This window comes from Lampetra planeri, chromosome 3, assembly GCF_965212315.1.
Source record: "Lampetra planeri chromosome 3, kcLamPlan1.2.h2, whole genome shotgun sequence".
Taxonomy (NCBI): Eukaryota; Metazoa; Chordata; class Hyperoartia; order Petromyzontiformes; family Petromyzontidae; genus Lampetra; species Lampetra planeri.
Genome location: NC_136109.1, coordinates 26,941,503 through 26,963,539, shown reverse-complemented (window position 1 = coordinate 26,963,539; position 22,037 = coordinate 26,941,503). Strand labels below are relative to the sequence as shown.

The window sequence follows — 22,037 nt, the reverse complement described above, 5'->3', positions numbered from 1 at the left end:
TGACAGTGGGAGCAACTGGGAAGGCTCAAACAAGCGCATAACGCAGCGCCCCTCTGCAGGTCGACGGGAGATGGGTCCAGTCACGGAGGGCCCCGCGTCTCGACGACGCGCGAAAGTTCACGGAAACTCTCCCGATGCGTAAACCGCTCTGGTTCGTGACCGCACACAATATCCGACGTGTCGGCCGCTCGCGCTGGGGAGCTCCCGGCGGCAAGTTTGAATGAATGAATGAAGATGGAGCATGATGAACGAAACGTCGGACAATCGTGCCGCCGAACCAAACACGGCGTGTTACAGCAACCCGAAGACGCGCGACTTTTTATCCCGCACAGCAGCGCGCAAGAGTTTTAAAAGGCGAGCGCACTCGCTCCACTCGCTCCTCCAGCGGCCACCCCGGCAAACTCGATTCTTTGCCCGGCATCTGCTCACCGCGCTCACCTGTCGGTCGCGTGGACGCGGAACCCCCGCGGCACGCTCGCCGGTCACTCCGACGACGTTGGCGTCTCCTGGCCCTCCCTTCAACCTCCTCCGTTCACGTGGCGCCGACAGAGTCTCATGGCAGCGCCAGTAAACGTGGAAGGGTCACCTCCGGTGTGCTGCGCCGTTAGCCAAGCACGGGGTGGGTTTGTCGTCTTTGGGATAGGTCGAGTGAGTTGTGGGGCCGGAGTCGGGGTGGGTAGGGAAGGTGGGGGGGGGGGTCCCTGCGGTCCGGAGTTGTTGCTCGCTCCGTGCCTCGGCTCAAAGTGGGACGAGCGCGGAGGAAGAGACAGCGGAGACTTTCTCTCTCTCTATTCTCTGTCCGTCCGCTCGTCTGTCTGGCTGTCTGTCCGATTCCTCGTGCCGGCAGGTCGCCTCGCGCGTGGCTCGCAGGTTCCACCGTCTCGTCGCGTCGCAAGCCCCGCCGTTCCCCATTCAACGTGCGAAGTTTTTAATCCATGCGCCGTTGAGGGAGGCGTGGGGCGGGAGTGCGTGACGTCAGGGCGTGTGGTGGTCGTGGAGGAGGAGGAGGCGAGTGGGGGTGACTTGCCTTCCGGAGAGCTTGTCACGGCGCCAGAGGACCCCCACACCCATCTCTGTGCATCCCCCCCCCCATCCCATTCCCCTGCCGCATCCTTCTGCATCGAGCGCAGTGGTTCTTCTTCTGAGCCTGGGGCTGCACCCTGCGCCCCCTGGGGGGGGGGGGTGCGAGATGCCCTTTCTGAGCGTGCGAGACGTGGACAGATTTGTGTTTTTAAGCTAAATAATCGAAGACATAAATTAAGCGCGGGCACGTTTGTACAACTACGTTGTTTCATCAAACCTATGTATGTATTAACAACATTATACAGTTTTTTTCCGATTGAGAACCAAAGGGGGTGCAAAGCTTGCAGTGAAAGGTAAGAACCACTGATTCTAGCGAAACCTCCCAGAAACATGCATTAGCACATGGCCAATTAATACATGAATTAGCGAGGCTCAGAAGACGGTCTCCTACTTGGATGTGATTGTTAAGAGCACCGCTTTTACGAAAACGTTGCGTTGGCTTCTCGTAATAATTTTCTGCGTTTAAATTTGTAGGATTTTTTTGTCCCTTAAAGTTGTGCTTATCATACTTTCATAGCAGCACTTATTCCCTGTCTATCATCGCTCTCTCTCTCCAGGTAGGCTCAGCAGATGAAGGCACGCGTCTCCGGAGAGATGTAGACATTTCTTTATCTGGTTTACCCCCTCCTCTCTTTCGCATAACATAAGCGCAGCTGACTGACAGCGACCTCCGCGAACGATTGGGGCAAGCGGCAGTGCAAACACGAGCAAGCTCTGACACATCATCATCGTCGCCATCACTATCACACCACGATCATCCAAGCCTCCTAGGATGAGTGACCCATTGGGGGGTTGAGAGTTACGTAGCGTCACCCACGGTTACATCTCTCCCACAACTCCACTTCCCCAGGGAATGTATGCCCCCCTCCCTCTGCCCCCCCTCTCTCTGCCCCCCCCCCTCCACCTCTCTGCCCCCTCAATGAATGTTTCATTATTATCGAGGGGAAGGGCTCATACTGAGGATTTTAGAGCCTTAAGCATTTCTTTTGAAGCTCGCAAATTATCTCTAGAATCTGCTCAACGGTTAGGAGAACACGACTGTTAAACCCAAGCTGGGCAAAAGAAGAAAACAAAGCCTTGCAATAATTTGCAGGTTATTTTTTGGTAAGTCTGGATTTCATTTACCAGTCTTTATATTTGATAAATACGAACGCATTCTGAATTCTGGAACGAGTGGCAACCACCTGTTGACTACGTGGACGGGTCGTTTAAACTGCAGGTGCATTTCTTCGGAGGTGATTTTGGCCACTAACAGCTCAACGTTGCATTACGTTTCCGGATGATGAATCCCATTAGCGAGAGAAGAAAGGAGGAGGAACAATCAATCTCACTCTAGACTCGAGAGGTTTTAATGATTGACTAGAGAGCCCATTTCGCTCTTTGAGGGGGGGGGGGTTGAGCAGGCGGGCATATTTTGATGGCTAACAAAGCCGGTGACGTTCATCCGTGGAGGGGAGGCGTTTCGGTCATTGGAGATCTGAAAAGTTGTTTGTTTGCACTAAATTGTGAGCCATTGATCTTGGTGCAATACCACATGGAGGAAATGAACTCTCGAAACTTGCCAACATTCCTAATTTTCTCGAACGGCTAATCGGAGTGGTCGTATATTATCAGGTTCCAGCATTGTTCAAGGAAGTGCAACACCATTAACTTGCATCGATTGGAATCCATATTCCTCTATAATTACGGCCCTGGTTACACATAAGAGTGGTTGTGGACAATTACCTGAAACCAGATCCAGTATAAGCTCGCAGCTTGTTTATACCCAACAATGGAATTTGGAACCCGCACAGCAGCCCCCCCACACCCACGCAAATCTGAGTGGCGAATCGAGCCGCGTACTCTAACTTACGAACCACGGTGCTATTAGCCAGCTGAACGATGAAGGGGGTTGTTTGGTTCACCTGCCTGATAACCCACCCCCGTTGTTACTGTGTCCCATGTCACTCTGGAGATATTACTTACGACAGCGCATTCAACAAGACCTTCGCCCAGAGGCATTTCCAGACGGAGCAAACCCACCGGATTGTCGCACTGTCTCACTGCATCACGCAGCATACCGAAGAAACGCATGCAAATCCAAGTCATGATGGATGCTGTGCTCCTAAAATAATCGGATCATATTGTACTGTAACCCATAAGTGATGCATGCGAAAGAACAGATGGGGCATTATTGTGCCACTGTGTTTCTGGCTAGCGATTAGCCTGTCACGTTGTTGCCTTTGTAGACGTTAGGAAAACAACTGGACTGAATTACGGACAATTAGCGCAAATGTGCATGACACACATTCAAACTCCCTTTTGCCCTAGAATGCGTTCACAGCCAAAGCACGTGCGCACGTTCCTCCGCTTTTTCCTCGCACAATCCTTTTGCATAAAGCGGGGATTAACGTTCGTTCCTCGCGGTTGTTTTTCAGCAAAGTAAATGACAGCAATTTAAATCCGCTTTTTTTTTTACAGAGGACTACAAAACGTGCTTTGTTTTTTTTCATTGCTGTTGTTGCTTGTAACAAGAATTAGGCGAGCGCCGGGGCGATCTTGATACTCGATCTTCGCAACAACAAAAAACCCCGACCTGTGTACACCGAGACCACGTGGGGGCACCTCTCTTGGGTCAAGTCCACAGGTAAATCGAATTCCCCTCCAGCAGCCAGTGAAGCTTTCCCCTGCCCTGACACGCACGAGGATGCCTTGGTTGAATCGCTGGCATACTTTGCGGTCGTCATACAGTATGGCAAGACATTTTTTTAACTGTATTTATTTTTCTGCCACTGATTATTTTTGGGGGGGTGGGGGTGGGGGTATATATTAAAAGCCCTTGTGCTTGTTGGCTGTTTTGTTTGCTGGCATCAATGTCTACTGACAATCAACGTACAATGTTGTCGCAAAATCAAGAGATTCTCAAACACACGTCCTTTATTTAGTTTGATATAACTTCAAGGCTTGCGCAAATCACACGTGCAATAAAATAAATACACTTGCAATCACCATTCACATCAGGGCTGACATACTTCAGTAAAAAAAAATTAAGCGAATTCATGCGCGATTTCTCACAAGAGAAAATAAATATGTATATAAGACTGTGCACCGAGCAGCGAATTGCTTTGCTTTTAAATATACCAGGAAGACAAAACATGTCGTTGCTTTTATTCATAACAAAGCGTAGGCCCCAATGAAATGGAAAAAACATTAATTTACCCAAACAAAAGCCTTCAGTAACAACTCATTTCATGAAGGATCTCGCATTTGAATCCTTTGGCCAATGAGAACATTTTTTTTATCGTGGAAGGCAACCGGAACAGCCGGAGCAAGAACCACAGAAAGCCCACGTGGGACGATCACGTCAAACGTCACGCAGATAAATCAGAAACGCACTTTGTGTACCAGCAGCACCGAATCACCGAGCAGGCCACAACTATCCCGTCCAACCTTTTCCCACCTTCAAGTCACGAGAATTGCAGGCGAGTGTGTGCGCCACCGCACGTTAACGCTCGCCATTCGCCGTTCAGCAACTGTGCCAGCGACGTTGAGAGATTTATGCGTTCACTAAGGATGTGGTGGGTCCATGGTTTTGACATCTCGGTCCATTACTCACACAAGTGCTAAAACCATCCTTGCTGCATGGCACTTGTCACAATAGCAGCAGATGTGTGGTTGGCTATATTTAGTGAGTTTCCCTCATGCTTGGAGAGACGTATCACTTCATCAAACTTCAGTTTCCACCGCGTGCTTCCTGAAATGTGTGGCCACGATGGCTGTGATAACTTAAAGCACTTCCCTTCAAAAAAAGGTGAACACCACTTTGATTTAGCTCTCTGCTTACATCTATTCATGCATTAGGATTAGTGCAATGACATACAGTATATGTTAATATTATGTATATACTGCAAGAGTATACACTTGTTCAAATGTGCCGTATATGTTACCATGTTGAACCTATGAAGTAAATACACACACGTACACGCAACTGCCACCAACCAATTACACAGTTTTAAACACATTGATAATGCTCCGGTTGCAGCTGTTGGCAATATTGCACATTAGCCGTTTCAGCAGTGCATACATACGTTTAAGCGGAAGGCAATGGATTTACCACATTTGAGTTAGATACATGTATGAGATGCTTAACAAGCTAATGGCAGGCACGCAGCACACCGGTACGATGTGGTGGTGGGGGGGGGGCTGGCCTCCTGCGGCTTCCGTGCAACGAGGCTTGTGGAAAATGTAAATGATCTCCCAAATCAGGACAAGAATAATTTTCTTGGATACCAAGGTAAGTATACTGAGACAGAGCTCAATATGTGGCCATTGCATTTTTTCTGCGATATTACAGTTACAGGTTTTTTTTTTAATATCTATAAAGACGAAATAAGCGACCAGTGAAATTGAAATGTTTCACCATGTTTTTCCTTGAACAGATCTTTGATGTATTCAACTGATTGAATACATCCATCGAGATGTATAAGGTGTTTACAGAGACGCAAGTATATTCAATGTTGCCACGACTGTGGAATTGCCTACGCCGAGCCAATTAAATAGAAACAGTGATAGGCAATACATAGAAGTTGTTTAGCTACAGCACGGGCAATTCCAGTCATTGTGTCTACACAGTAAACGGTGAAGTGAAAATGAGCAGAGCTATTGGACTCCATTCTGTGAATACTTTTGAATAAAACCCACGTTCTTTAATTGAGGATACAAGTACCATTGTTTGTTTTTCATTATGAAAGAATAACAGAGGGAAGGGTGGCCATCTAACCTGATACATTATTTTGATTAAGCACTGCCAATAATGGTGTAAGTATGAAGCAGTATCTTGAAGGAAAATACTGTCTTGTCCTGGAGTGTGTCCATGCCGTCTCTTCTGCGAGTGCACAATTAATTCAGTCACTTCCTCGCCGCAAAAGTCTGAGAACCACATGGCCACATGTGTGCATGAGAGCATTTCTTTGTTGATTTTGTTTTGTTTTACAGCAGCTGGGATCATATGTGCAGCCTTTGGTTTCATCTCCGGCATCACTCCTCAGTCAGCTCCTTCATGCGCCTGGACACATACGTGTCGGAATCTTGTGTCTCAAGAACGGCATCCGTGACCATCTCAAGGAAGAACTGGGGCCAAATTGTTTGCAACGCCTCCTGTTTCTTCTCTTGCAGAACCACTCTGTCCACCAGCTCTTTCACGTAGTCTTGGCAGAAGCGCCCCTTCTCCTCCTGCTCCTGAAATATGACACGCATCGTGACATTTTCACAAGGGGCCTAACCCATCACGAACAAAACAAGAAGAAAAAAAATCGAGATATTTGGTCGCCAGTACTAGAAACTTTTCACCTGCTGGAAAAGTTTTTTATATCTGCGATCTCAGGCTACAAAGCATTTCTAAGGTTAATTCATCTAGCAGATCTATTTCAAATAAAAACACTTTCATTGCTGAAGAACAAATTATTTCGTTTATGGTTGCTACACAACTTTTGTGTGCGCTGTCTTGTCTCTATCTGGATAATGGAATATGATAGCTAATCATAAGATGCTCTGAACTAAAGATCACATGCTTGTGGATTTTCCACTCTTTCTGTTTACGTAATACTTTCCAGGTGGAACCTATATCTTAAAAACATTGAAAACAGGTGAGCAACTTCATGGCATGCCAGAAACATTTTTCAAGGTCCTTTATAAACCAGTCGGGCAAAACGTAGCAACCGTACTAAAATGTGCATGCGGCAATTATGCAAGAGACGCACAAATCAGATCGTCTCAGGCATTTCTCAGTGATACTGGACGCCCATATATTACGAAATCATTATTTTAAACGTTTTCTTCCGCGCTTGCATTTTACCCACGTCTCCCCGCAACGTAATTTTCTTGCCCGTTACTCCTCGTGCGAAACCCGGCACCCTTCCGATCGCCACTCTCGGCTGACGATCGCTGTACCTGACACATCCTGCCCAACGCCTCCTGGGAGTAGAACTGCAGGCCGGCGAGGCTGGCCGAATCCACGGGTGCCAGGCCACGGTCCCGCCCATCGTCGGCTCCTCCACTTGCCCTCTTGCCCTTGCTCTCGGCAGTGCATGCGGCGGCAGCAGCAGCAGCAGCAGCCGCCAGCGGCTTTCTCCTAGCAGAGAGATGCAGTGAGAGCACTCGTACAAGTACTCTCATCCGTGCCGATTCGAGTAAAGCACATGTTCTAAATCACAATTCCCACACTGCTGATGGTTTATGGGGGTCAGAATATTTCACGTATATATATATGTCACAGTATAACCATTCACTCAACGCTTTACTTGGCAAGTCATAAAATCGGCTATGGAGACGTTTTTTGTATTCTACGAGACACGTCTGATGCGTGTAATGCACGGCGATTTGCCAGGTTGCGCATTTCCAAGGACGCAGACACGTGCCTCGTTTGATTGGGAAATACGGTACGACAAATCCTGTTATTCGTTTATAACCAATTAATAGCCCATGAAGCAGCTGAAAACATTCCATGAAAGTATATGTAGCGTTCATAATGTTTACCTGAAAGCCATCGTACTAACCCAGGTTACAATATTCACACGTGACAAAATATGACTCTCCTTTATAAAATCTGACTTTATTGAGGTCACATTATTCGTGGGGGAAACCCAAGCAGCTACAGTTAGTAGTAAATACATGTGCTACATTTATGAACACATTTTAAATGGGTGAATTAGGCTATGAGAATATTCTACTTTTAAAAATCGGGGCCACTGTCTTTAACATCCACTTAACAGCAGAAAACACGCTTTGGGCAATGCTGTCAGGAAATCATCATGTGGCCTGATCATATTGAAATATAAAGTTGTTGTGTTTGCATTCTATGTAGACGTATTATATATAGATGCTGGGTTTGCATGCTTTAAAACACAGCATTATTGCTGCCTCGTGTTTCTCAGGCCTAACGGCGAGAGCGTGGAGATATTATGCAATTATAATGCCCTCCCGTATATCCCTCTTGATCTCCGGGGCCCGTTACCATTCAAGGCCTAGTGCTCAACTTCTGAGATTAACCAGATCGTGATGGTACGATGGCCATGGGCCAATTGGCCGCCTTTCTCCCCCTTCCCTCCCAATCAGCCGCTTTCACCAACCTAACCACTCACAGCTGGGGGCGCCATGGAGGAGTGCTAAGTGTCTAGCTTGATTTAGTGTGAGATGGTGAAAATGTGTGCGCAAATGAGGGTCAAACAGAGCGTAGTGTGCCACACATTTATTACGCAAGGCCACTGGTGAGAACTTCTAACTGTAATATGAATTAAATAAAACCACAAAAACTTTGATCTTCCTCCTTAAAACATATCTGGCACAGAACCCACAATTCCGAATAACAAATGTTTAACTTAATTAAAGCAGATGGTATGTGGATCGTAGTTTTTTTACAATTTGGCCTCTATAACCTGTTGTAAATCTAGATTACAATTTAGCATGCACACAAAAAAACTTTCATTTTATTTATTTCCCGTAAAAAATGTAAATTCCATTATATTTCTTAGCTCTTGAGATAAATCAAGTTATTGAACCTTCAGCTAAAATAGATTTGCCTGCATTCTACAAAGTTTTGGTGGTAAGCTCTCCTTCCTGCATTGTGCATTAAGCACATTAAGCACATGGGGATCCAACTACAGATAAGAGTTGTGGAATTCGTAGTGCATTTTGTGCAGATAAACATTTAAAGTGTGCCCTTTTTTCAAGGACTTCGTGTAGGTGGCCAAAACGGGAGTACCGCAGCATTGGATTTCAGTTTCTAACTTGTTTTTTTTATCAGCCCTATAATCAATGCTGACGGTCGGCTATTAGGACCTTGGAAGCTTTCTATGACTATGCTGTTGATGCCACTGGAGGTTGGAGTACACTTCTGACTGACAGCATGCTCAGACCCCTTTACCCGCTGGAATCACCATCCAGTGCGAACAACTTTAACTTTGATAACAACACTGTGCCACTTACATTCGGCCACGCGTTTGGAGCACTCGCCTGTTTTTTTCTTTCCGAAAGCTGTTAGAGAGCATTTTAAAGCACCGTCAAATAAGTAACACGAGTTAACTTATTCGATAAAGTGGCTGCTGCATTGCTTCAAATAGATATCTTGGGCAGGGCCTGTTACCACTTAGAAATGGCATGTTGAAACTCAATGAAGTAACCAAGCCCCAGCGTTTGTGGTAGAAAAGCCTTGTGTTCCCACCACAGACCATTACACATTACCACTTTTTACCCCCATCGTGTCTTCCGAGTTTCCCCCGGCCATCTGCGGGGAAGTTCACTGACCACACGAGAGGGGTGGCAGCATCATAGTGACGGGGCAAGGTTTTTTTTTCCCCCCCACACAGGGTTGTGGGCTGCTGTCACATGCTAAAAAACACATTATCATTCTTCACACCACAACCACGTACAAAGTTGCTATTTACCGACAGCGTTAACTTCATTGGCGAAAGCAAATACGTGGAGATTAAATGCTACACATACAAGTTGTCCTGAATGCAAAGCAAATATTCCATTATCACAGATCACATCGCTTGCCTACATTCTCCAAAGACAAGGCTGTAAACCTTAGGTAAACTGAAAGAGATACGTGTAAAGCCACCGTTGGGTCATTTTTGGGCCTGCAACAAAGTCCTAAAGCCCACAATGATAGACAATAATTAAAGTCAAAGGGAAAAATGCATATACGTAAAGAACACCCACTGCTCTGGACAAAATCTCAAAAACGTTAAGTATACCTGAAAAAATGTTAGCTATTTCACAACCTCAAAGTGACATCACACGTAACATTTCCCTCAGCATGTGGATGTTTTCATAAAATAGTCATTTAACTTTGACAAGATAAACCCCATGTCCATCCATCATCAGCCATGCGCAATCCACTGCTGGATGAAGGCCTCCCCCAAGACACCACCACCCTCTTGTGATCCTATGATGTGGTAATCCACTTAGCACCTGCACATTAACGGGTTTCCCCGCTCCATCTTTTTCAGGGGACATTCTCAAATCACCATTCCTACCCAATTCAGAACAGCACTCGAATGCAAACTGCTGCACCAGAATTACAAATCAAACGGCAAGTGATGTAACCAACATGATTATGTTATTAACATATACTCAAACATCGCACCTCCCCGCCTTTGACATTCCTCGAAGACACTAGTGTAGCCATCAACAGGCCGATGTGCAGGCCTCCGTGAATGGGAATTTTAATAAAAGGCATGCAATCCAAGCTATGGATCACATCGTAAATAACTATTGCCTGCACTCCTTCAACGGAGAAATAGCAAAACGACACCAACTGTTTCCTGCAGCTTTATTGTGGCAAGCAGACCTTGACATTGGCATTTATCTCCTGAACATATTGCCATATGCAAGAATATAAGATAACGTGAACATAATTAATCACTGCAGTTGTATGCCTTGGCACAAATATTCTAAGCAAAACTTTTTTGAATGATTATCTGAGAAATCAGAATTACCATCTTACTCCCGCCGGGACTTGCCGCGCGGGTAAAGTGGCGCTCCCGATTTTTCATCAAATATCCAAATAAAGATTCACTCAGCGCTTGTTCCATACTCTCCCCGATGGTGACACTACAGGCGAATCCTTAAGATCTCTCACAGCTGAGAGCGTTGGAAAGCACTCGCGTTAGACACCAGTGACTTCAAGCACCTGCTGCTCTTCCTAAAGGGAAGCGTGAAGGCACACGAGGGGCACATGGGAAGCTCCCGAGTTGGGATGGGTTTTTTTGAAAATAGTTGGAAGCTTCAGCAGCTGCAGCAGTGGGGACCATCTGCACCCCCGTGAGAGCCGGTCGTTTCTAGAGTGCCTTTGTTGTTGTGCCCGGAATATCTTTCCCAAGATGGACATTTATTTACGATGGCGAGGAGGCTTACGCAAGTGTTCACTCCGAGAAGCATTACCCTCTGACACTGAGCTGGCCTGCTGCTGCCTTATCTTGTTTCCCCCCCCCCCTCTGTTGACATTTCTGCAGGCATGTGTACTGTTTTTGTTGTTGTTGTTGTTTAGGTACGAACGTCTTCAAGTAAATATTTATTCTTGAGAACACACAGATTGTGTACACGTCTTAAGATATTCGTCTCCATCCATGACATTTATTTTAAAACGTCTGTTAAAAGGAACTTGTGGAAGCAGGATGAGAAAAATAAAATAAAATGAGACCGCAATGCAGCACATTGCTTCAGCCTTTAAGAGGAGCAGATAAGGCGGGGAACTATGCAGTAGCTCCAGCCAGTCACTGTATAAGCAGGCCGCAAGCATCCCACACTATTACTCCACCAGCCAACATTGACGCAATAACACCCACACACCAGGACAGTGACAAACTACAGCACGACAAACACGCGTGACAGTTCTGGCTTGCATTAAAATGTCACGACTACCTTTTTCCTGTAAAAAAGGATATCTCCCACAACCGCTGCCCAATAATCTCCATCCCCGGTGGTTTCCCGAGCCCAGGTTTGTAACGGGCACATTGACAAGCCGTTTGTGTTTTTGCAATATTCCCATATCCTGTTCCTATACAGGCCTTAAGACGAAGCACGGAGTGGTGTGGGCGTTGTTCACTTTGGCCACAAATCTCTTGGGGTGCGTGTGAGCCGCCATGCGTGCGTGCGTGCGAGTGTGTGCGTATGTTCACGTATGTTTCTGTGCATGTTCATGGATTCATTTTTTTTATGGGCGGACTGTGTTCTGCCCTTGTGTGTAAATGCTACGAGTCACTTCGAAGTAGGCTTCTCTTCGAATTAAAAATCCTACGTGGAAATTCGTGCACGTGTTAACTTATGGGGGGTGGCACTGCGCAGTGAACCCAGAAACCTGAGTTCAATCCCAAACAGGGCCAACAAAGTGGTAATTCCACCCCCGCCCCCCACCAACACTGACCAGCGTTGTTGAAGTACGGTAAAATAAATCACCATAACCGACATGGCATGGGAAAGCCTTCATGCAGCAGTGGATGGAAAAACGGCTGTAAATTAAAGTTTTTAATTATTCACAAAATAGCCGCAACTTCGGTGTTACGTGTGAACTTGTAAGTGAACGGTGTTTTGAAATAAACATGGTCAAAAAGTCGCCACGCACTGTTCTTCGATAATGAAGTAGTTGCTTCGTGCGTACTGTGGCAATCTAGCCCCGAATAAAATGCATGGGAACGGAAAATTGATGACAAATGTAATATGGCAATGGAAATGCCAACCCCCACACCCAGGGCCACACCCTCGCTCTCACAAACACTCACCCCTCAAGGGTCAATGGGACACAGGATGTACCAAAAATGCGCATGTTGCACTTCTGTTACGTACCTTGAGATGCCGTGACCTGCGACGATGCGGACCAGGGATTTAATTACTCCAATGCAAAACCCACGCACGCACGCACGCGCTCGCAGGCGCTTGCACGCGAGCGTACCTGCCATCCCCGAGCGCCGAGGTCGATGCCCGCGGGGCAGTCAATCGGGCGAGGGAACCGAACATCGCCTCTGCAGCTGTGACATCTGTCGCCGATATCTGCCAGACAAAATAATCGCACGTATTAAAAGAATTGTCATGTTTGATCGGCCAAGTCTCCGTAAATTCCAGCGCTTGTCACGACATCGTTAAGCTGTAGGGTTGCACAATTCTGGGGGGGGATTTTTGGGCTTCCAGGACATTCTGTGAGGACACACACACACACTGACTACCCGTCAGGCTCCAGTGAAGAGGTGGTAGCCAAGATGCTCAGTTGGCCGTCATGCAGGGTATCAAGTGTTATTGTCAGTGGCAATGCCAAGTGTTTGGTAACCTTAGGTTAAATGATGCATCACATGGCATTACCTCCCACCTTGCCAAATGCAAAAAAAGGCAGATATTATCTACGTATCGACGCGACTGAAAAATAAACCTGAGATGTTAACGCCACATATCTGCCAATAGACGTGTTAATCGATATTAAGCAAGAGACGGAGGTTAATATTAGGATTCCAAAGCCTATCCAGACAGATTGATTGCCGTTTCTAAATTAACACTTGCCATCTTCAACACCTCATCGAAAAACGCGCTAGAGACCGACCGGACCTTATTTACTTGACCAAAAATAATTGAGCCGCTATCCTGTGAGCAAATTCGAGCACAAAATAAAATTGCCCTCTGCAAGTGTTGCAATGCTGTAGGATTGCAATTCCCAGGGATGGCTTTGAAAGCACCGCAATGTCAAGAGCAGTATTCCCCCCTCCGTGGTTGCGTAGGTCTTATTGGTGTTTACTTTGGAAGCAGCCAAAGAACACGGCCTCATTGAGCGGAGTCCTGCAACTCGGCTGCCTCGTGAGTAGGGAAGGCCCAAGCAGATTGCACATGTCCTTTCAACGAGTTAACAAATTAGGGTAACCCGATGCTTGCTGGGACCCACATAATGAGAAGGGATCATTGATTTAACACCCAACCGTAAGATAAACTGTTGCATCAACTTGAAACACTGTTAAGATTAATTCACTGCTGTAAGGGGCTGCAAAATTGTTCGCAGGTTTTGCTTGTACCAAGTCCAATGGTTCAGGAATGATAAATACAACAGGGCCAGTGGTTAGTCTATGTTCATCATCATTTGTGCTGTTATTGCAGGCACTGATGAAAGAATGTATAACAATAATAACTATTGATCTCCATTACATATATCATTTAGGACTACTACCAACAACCAATCAATTGCCAATTCCGTACGCGCTAACAGTGCATTAATGCCTTTTTCCAATATATATATTAACAGAGATAAAATGTGCGTATGAATTAATTCAGTTAATTGTGCATGTACGAAACGACACAGTGTAAAAGAGAGTCCAATTAAGCCAATATCTAGGTTCTCCATTTACACACGAGCATTAAAAACGATACTACAACCCTTAATTCCACCTCCCCCCCTCCCCATTTAAACAACAAAGTCTATGTGCCCCGTAGACCAGTCTAAGCAATTGCACATTCCTCTTTGTCAAACTGTTAAGCAGAAAAATTGATTCAACAAAGCTTGTGTTTGAGCTTAGGGAGCCTTTCCCCCTTTGACACGGAGGTGTTTGAGCAAGGAGGAGGACGTCAGATATGAACAAAACAAAAAAAAACACAACAGCCCCAAATTCCTAGCATAACATTTCTGACCTTTAGAAATAATTCTGCGTATTCAAAAGTTGACCTTAAGCATAAAAAGCGGTTCAGCTTTACCTTTTAATTGGAAGAAAATTGGCTAAACTGTTGGAATTCCCCTGGGAGTGGCACACTGCGAGTTCTGTATTTAGACGTCGCTTATAGGACTGCAGGCTGTTTCGGCCTTATCAGGTGAGCCTGCCAGACAAGGCTGCCTGTGTCGATTCCGTGGGTACATTAACACCGAAGTGTGGCCCCACTCTCCCTTAACGCCCGCGGCAAAAGCTTTAGTGTACTCACAATAGGTGATGGGTGTACAGACAAAACGGGGCCAAAAGGCAGTGAACACTGTGTCAGCTTGTGGAATTTGCAAGTCTCGGGCCAAGGAGACGCCCAAAAAGAAAGAAAAAAAGACCGCACGGCTGTGTACATGGCTCAGCTCAACTTGTATTTTTAGGCCAGCGTGCCACACACTTTTACTCTCATTAGAGGCCAGGAAGGAGGCGTAAATGCACATTGGAGCCAACACTTCAGCACCTTGTAGCGGTAAGTGCATGTACACAACGAGTGTTGAGAGATTACGAGGCCGAGTGTGCCTCGCCCGATCGTCTTCATCCTTAAATGACGTGTGTCAGCAATTTAACGTGGTAAAAGTAGGGTGTAACAATGCACAAACGAGACACCAATGTGATATATTTCACTTTGAAAGGATGTTTGATTAAAAAAAATTGCATAAATAATTCAAAAGCAAGTCACTTACTGCATTACCACAAAATATCTTACAGCCGTAAAAAGAAATGCAAAGATTTCAACGCACATTTGTGTAGCTCTCAGAGGAGGCCTTCAAAATACATTCTCACTGTTACGAGCGAACAATTAGCTTCATTAATAAAGACTACACAAGCATATAAATGTAATGGATAGATTTTTAAAAAAAGTACGTGTTTTTGTGCTCATCGCTTGGGTGAAAATAAGAACGAAAGGAAAAATCTCAAACCCGACACACCTAATTATAACTATAACAAATACTGGGCGCGTGTTGAAAGGTATGCACGCACAAGGGACATTGAGAGCAGGTGTGTGTGTGTGTGCACGCGTTTGTATGCTTTGGAGGAGAACAGCAGTGTTGGACGGTCAGGGTCACCTTCACGTCTCCTCATATCGTATTTCCAGCAGTGCATGGAGTGGAAAAGGTCAAGTTTGCTTTTATCTGATCTGTACCAATGACTATACTCGATGGCCATAAATACTGCCTTCACAAGTCAAGTTAATGACTCGACATATGGCATGTATCGGAGACTACCAATTGTACACACGTAATTCCTAGAGAAAATGCAATAAAACTACACATTGGCTACAATGCTAAATGTGTGCAAACTGCTGACGTAATGCTAAAGAGCAGAGCAGTGCCAATACGAGGTGGACATGGCGGCAGAGGCAATCTCGTGCAGCGAGCATCAAGTGGTCCTTCAGGAATAGGGTCAAATTCTAGGTTCCACATTCCTGACACCTGTTCACCCACCAAGCTTGAGATAGCGTGAAAGGAAGCTGGAGTTTAATGCTCGTGAATTTTCCTGCTGTTTCGTAAGTGCTTTAAAATTGTACCTTAACATTGTTGCAGGCATTTTGAGAAGCGTAGGAATTGCAACTACCAAAAAATATGGCTTAATAGAGGTGTTCAAATGTTGTGTGACCGAGTATTGTGGTGCGTCACATTTTAAAATTCGAAAAGCCTCTTTGCTGAACTACCACAAATAATATTCTTAGGTTTTTTCGGTAAAGTCACGTAGGTAAAACATCAAAATTAATGAAAATAAAATAAAATAAAACAACCGTCACAGCCGAATTAGCAGCTAATTCGGCTGTGACGGTCCCACCTGATGACGGAGACTTGTGTTGCCTCCGAAATGTCGTGATTTTTTTTTATTTTATTTTATTTTCATTAATTTTGATGTTTTACCTACGTGACTTTACCGAAAAAACCTAAGAATATGATTCCTTGCAGTCACGAAAGCTGCAAATCTAGAATTACCACAAATAATGTCTGGACCAAACCGCCAAAAGGAAACAGATGGCACATGGATGATATGCCACATTGTGAAATGCAGTGAGTTTAGATCGCGTTATTTATAAATGTGTCGTAACCCTCCACCACCCGACACGGCCAATCAGTAAAAATGTGTCACGTTGACAAAAGACAAATAGTTCACTGCTTTAGCCCACCGGTGTGTTGAAGCCACAACATTTACAATTTGAGTACGACGTTTCGCTGGTAATTGCATCCAGCATCATCGGGCAATTCGCCAGAATGGTGAGGCTCTGCTGTGTCTCCCGTTCTTATATAGAGCAGCAGCAGGGTGACGTCATAACATTGGTCGCGAAAGCCTACGTGTTAAACTGCAGTGAGTTGGTGAGGATATATATGTTCTCTAAAACTATTTCTGCATGCATGTGCTAAAAAGAAAATCACTTATACGATTAGCACGTTTTTTTTATATTTCTCGCACGGTACACAAAATACTGCTTAAGCTTTTCTTAGTTTCTTAACAAGCAGCTAAAATGTCACTGTAGTAGCTCAAACACAAAGCATTCATCCAGATAAGGCATCAAATGAATTGATCTACTTTTGCTTTTGTGACAAAGTTGCACGGTACCAAGTGTTGACATGGTAAAAACGTGTTAGGCTGGCCTCATGTGAGCTTCATCTGATACATTTGCTTGACAAATATTACCCACGATTTATGCAATGCCATGTACACTCCAATATGACTAATGGACTATACAGGTCTAGGTTCTCCACTGTATGTCTAAGTATTACACTCAATTCTCATGGACTATGGCCTACTTTTGTGAATGCTGTCAATTGATCTTTAACATCCACTTCTGTAAAAAAAACACAAAGTAATAGTGCTCCCAATATACAAGCAAGCCTCCATCAGCGGTATATGGGGCATACTTTCTAGATATCCAAAAATCACGAATAAAATATATAAGGCATAGAAAGCACCCGGACATCCAAACAATGCACATTTTGGAGAAGTGCTTATTAGTGACACATCCATGTCAAGGGTTTTCAAACACCAATGGCCCAACAAACACGTTGTGTTTCGGAGTCAATTACACATGCATGTGCAGCCTTGCAGGCACCACCACGGGGCATACAGGTGGTGTGAGCACCCATCACAGAGCGTTCCAATTCCTAAAAAGGCGAGGTCGTTCCCATACACCTCACCTCCCCGCGTCGCCTACCCCCAGCCACTGACCGCCGCGACAGCGCAGCTGCCCACCTCCTGCCCGTTGATACGTCGCAGTCCGAGGTGATGGAGGCGAAAGGTGGCGTAGGCCGTCCACAACGAGAGAGCCGTCAGCGAGTTTCCAGCTGGGTTCACGGTCAGCTGCTCGATGCGACGCAGCTGGGCCAGAGCGTTGAGCTGCTGCAGGTTCTGCAGGTTGGTCTCGGTGAACTGGAGGTGCTGTGCAGGTTGCGGAAAGAAGCAAGCGTTGATCGCGGTCACAAATAATCGTTCGCATTTTATTTAGCGAGTGCTTTTTATAAGCGATTGGTGTACAGTTAAGAGCGCTGGACATGCAATAAAAAATAAATAAATAAGGTTGTCAATGTTATATGCGAGTGCACGTCAACCCACGTAGACACAGAGCCACGTGACAGCCTTCTCCAGTACGTGCATGGCAATTTTTCACATTGATCGCTTATTATGAAATGCAAATCTGTTGCAGCTTGCTCCGATTTTTTTTTACATAACTGCCTTTCGTAAGTAACTATTGGTCACCAGCATCATCATTACCATATTCGTCATGGCCGTCATCACGATTGCACTTACAATCATCACCATCGGCCATGATGTATTCTCTGCTGGATGAGGCCCTTCCTAAGCTGCCATCAAAACTCTGGGTTTCGTGATGCAAAAATATAATGATTACACACGAGATCATTTCATTGCTCCATCTCCTCTTTGGATGGTCAGACGTGTTCCCTCACTTGGCTGCCACTCCACAATCAGTCCCGACCACAGGCCATCATCCCATCTAGTGACGTGTCCCGGACCAACCCCATTTCATTTTCACCATTTCACGAACCCGTTGTAATTTAGTTTTTTAAATAACAAACAAAAAATAGCCAGGCAAGAAGTCCTTGAGCCGCAGGTTGTCGATTTATAACCCTCAAAGCGGAGCTCACCGCCGTGCCAGGAAACCTTGCGCGCAGCTTCCCCAAGACGCCGGCCACTTCGTCGAAATCCACGTAGGAGAAGGAGACGGCGGTGACGGTGGCGGCCGCCTGCGCGCCCCAGCTCCGGTCCAGCGCCTCCAGGGCCCCGCGGCCAAACAGGCGCAGTGTGTCACCCTCCATCTCAGCCAGGTGCTCCTCCGTCAGCGAGAGGAGGCGCAGCGAGTCTGCTAGCCCATCGGCGGGGAGAGGTCTGCCAGATCAAGGGAGGAGAACCGGTCAGCGACTTGCCCGCGCTCACGTTGCAACACAACTTCGAAGCACCGTTCCGAATCTATTTTTTTTAAGTGAGGATGATTTGTCGATTAATTGATTTGGGTTGTGTGAAAAAAAAAGACTTTAAAAAAAAGGTGCCCAGTCTGGTTGCAGATTAACTGACCGAGCTGTTGAGTAAAAAAACAGCTCCCCCGGTTCGAGTAATCAGATTCTTGTTGTTGAATCAAGCCCGTCTTTGCTGACGTGACTCAAAAGGTGGAAACTGGTCCAAAAATGTGCTTGCTTAGACAAATGCTGCTATATAATATTGGCACATTTTGTATGGCTGATGGACTAAAGAACATACTCTTAGGTTTTTTCGGTAAAGTCACATAGGTAAAAATAAATAATAAATAATGAAAATACTAGAATAAATAATAGAAATAAAATATTCTTAGGTTTTTTCGGTAAAGTCACGTATGTAAAACATCAAAATTAATGAAAATAAAATAAAATAAAAATCACGACGTTTCGGAGGCAACACAAGTCTCCGTCATCAGGTGGGACCGTCACAGCCGAATTAGCTGCATCAAGTGAGGCAATGATTCAAGAAGTAATCCCTTATAAGCAAGTTGAAGGGGGGGAGGAGAGGGGGGGGGGAGCTCATCAGAATGTGGTAGCCAATCTGATGAGCTCCCCCCCCCCCTCTCCTCCCCCCCTTCAACTTGCTTATAAGGGATTACTTCTTGAATCATTGCCTCACTTGATGCAGCTAATTCGGCTGTGACGGTCCCACCTGATGACGGAGACGTGTGTTGCCTCCGAAACGTCGTGATTTTTATTTTTATTTTATTTTATTTTCATTAATTTTGATGTTTTACCTACGTGACTTTACCGAAAAAACCTAAGAGTATGAATCCTTGCATTCACGAAAGCTTCAAATCTAGGACTAAAGAACAGTTTACTTGAATGTAGAGAGATAAGTGAAAGTCTCTTAATTTGTTATCCGGAATACTCCACAATACTGCATAACAGGTATTTAAAGGTACAGTAGTGCCATTGTTCTTAAGATCTACTAAAGAATCAAGTCAACCAGTATTCCACAATCTTTCAAATCAGTGATTCAGACATTTATGCTTCAACAGTATTTCTCATCATGAACAGCTCATTACAATCTCTAAAATAGTTGTGATTCTAAGGAGCATGTTAAATGGCACTTAGGTGGCTTGATAAAATGACCTTCATATGATCACCACTCATTTCTCTGCTGTGAAACTCCAAAGTGATGCACTCGAGCAAGAGTTGAAAACAAGTCCAGTCCAGGTGAAACCCAGCATCCGCTGTTGTTTTTTTTTGTTCAACGTGCTTGACACGTGTGGGTAGTTACATGCAGCTGGCCAATTGGCATGGGATTCCGACACAACTTGAATTACCCTGAATTAAAACATTAAAACAAGTGGCAGAGTCCACACGCCCCTCCTGGACCCCGCAGTCTCTGATCACCCTGACAAGGTGTGATACTAAAGACCATATCAAGCGCTACCTAAACGCTTAAGCTTTTAATCCACGTCTTTGAAACAAAAAAGGCCGAACGTTTCAAAGCGATGGTCAGAGACATGTCTAAGTAGCATTGTCATCATCAAAAGTATGTTTTAATCACAAAGTGGAAATTACCTTTGCGGTGCCAAATCTGAACTCAAAACGGATACTCACCCCCCACCATCCCCTTTGATGGCTTGGTGTGTCTGGTGTGTCTGGTGTGTCTGGTGTGGCTGGTGTGTCTGGTGTGGCTGGTGTGGCTGGTGTGTCTGGTGTGGCTGGTGTGGCTGGTGTGTCTGGTGTGTCTGGTGTGGCTGGTGTGTCTGGTGTGGCTGGTGTGGCTGGTGTGGCTGGTGTGTCTGGTGTGGCTGGTGTGTCTGGTGTGTCTGGTGTGTCTGGTGTGGCTGGTGTGTCTGGTGTGGCTGGTGTGTCTGGTGTGTCTGGTGTGGCTGGTGTGGCTGGTGTGTCTGGTGTGTCTGGTGTGTCTGGTGTGTCTGGTGTGGCTTGGTGTGGCTGGTGTGGCTGGTGTGTCTGGTGTGTCTGGTGTGGCTGGTGTGTCTGGTGTGGCTGGTGTGTCTGGTGTGTCTGGTGTGTCTGGTGTGGCTGGTGTGGCTGGTGTGTCTGGTGTGTCTGGTGTGTCTGGTGTGGCTGGTGTGGCTGGTGTGTCTGGTGTGGCTGGTGTGTCTGGTGTGTCTGGTGTGGCTGGTGTGTCTGGTGTGTCTGGTGTGTCTGGTGTGGCTTGGTGTGTCTGGTGTGGCTGGTGTGTCTGGTGTGTCTGGTGTGGCTGGTGTGTCTGGTGTGTCTGGTGTGGCTGGTGTGTCTGGTGTGTCTGGTGTGGCTGGTGTGTCTGGTGTGTCTGGTGTGGCTGGTGTGTCTGGTGTGGCTGGTGTGGCTGGTGTGGCTGGTGTGGCTGGTGTGGCTGGTGTGTCTGGTGTGGCTGGTGTGTCTGGTGTGGCTGGTGTGTCTGGTGTGTCTGGTGTGTCTGGTGTGTCTGGTGTGGCTGGTGTGTCTGGTGTGGCTGGTGTGTCTGGTGTGTCTGGTGTGGCTGGTGTGTCTGGTGTGTCTGGTGTGGCTGGTGTGTCTGGTGTGGCTGGTGTGTCTGGTGTGTCTGGTGTGGCTGGTGTGTCTGGTGTGTCTGGTGTGGCTGGTGTGTCTGGTGTGGCTGGTGTGGCTGATGTGTCTGGTGTGGCTGGTGTGTCTGGTGTGGCTGGTGTGTCTGGTGTGGCTGGTGTGGCTGGTGTGTCTGGTGTGGCTGGTGTGTCTGGTGTGGCTGGTGTGTCTGGTGTGGCTGGTGTGTCTGGTGTGTCTGGTGTGGCTGGTGTGGCTGGTGTGTCTGGTCTGATGCTGCTGCTGCTGCTGGCTAAGTCCGAATTAGAACGACAGAGTGGCCATTTGAGCAGAACTGATATGGCCCTGTCCTTGGGGCATCTGGGTGGCTTCAAGGAATGACATTAAGTGGTGCATTAAGGCCACTTTGCTGAGCATTGTGCATAAGATTCATTGCTTTAGGAAATAACTGAACAGGTATTTACTGTCCTGGAGCTGAATCGTTAATAGAGCTGTGTAAAAGCCTTAAACTACTGATAAGCGAGCTAATGGCTGAGCTTCTGAAAGTCACAGGGTGAACGTAGGACAGCAAAACCTATCCATAACTGACTTTGCGGAATTTAAGAAAGTAATATTAATGTCAACCATGAATTTAATAAATCGCATTTCTCAAAAGGTAATTATATATATGGCAAAAAATAATGGAATATTCCATAATTTATTTGAGTCAAGGTGGTATTATTCTAAATGGAAAGTACCACCAATCACACCAACAGTTTAGTTTTCGGTCCGTATGAGCAGC

At 46.0% G+C, this 22,037-nt stretch overlaps 2 protein-coding genes across 4 annotated transcripts in view; both read right to left on the bottom strand.

Moving 5' to 3' along the window:
• The window catches only part of THSD4 (thrombospondin type 1 domain containing 4), a 147,423-nt gene extending 146,444 nt beyond the window's left edge, over nt 1-979 (bottom strand). For both annotated transcript variants that reach the window (XM_078592522.1, XM_078592523.1), the window contains exon 1: nt 439-979. The gene's annotated coding sequence lies outside the window, so the exon portion shown is untranslated. The remainder of the gene's footprint in view (nt 1-438) is intronic.
• A 3,002-nt stretch (nt 980-3,981) lies between these two features.
• LRRC49 (leucine rich repeat containing 49) overlaps nt 3,982-22,037 on the bottom strand; it is a 67,384-nt gene continuing 49,328 nt past the window's right edge. For both annotated transcript variants that reach the window (XM_078592520.1, XM_078592521.1), the window contains exons 14-18: nt 18,407-18,647; nt 17,496-17,681; nt 12,512-12,609; nt 7,012-7,192; nt 3,982-6,300 (exon numbers count right to left, since the gene is read on the bottom strand). In XM_078592520.1, coding sequence (XP_078448646.1) covers nt 6,100-6,300; nt 7,012-7,192; nt 12,512-12,609; nt 17,496-17,681; nt 18,407-18,647 — 907 coding nt within the window. In that variant the 3' untranslated portion in view covers nt 3,982-6,099. The remainder of the gene's footprint in view (nt 6,301-7,011; nt 7,193-12,511; nt 12,610-17,495; nt 17,682-18,406; nt 18,648-22,037) is intronic.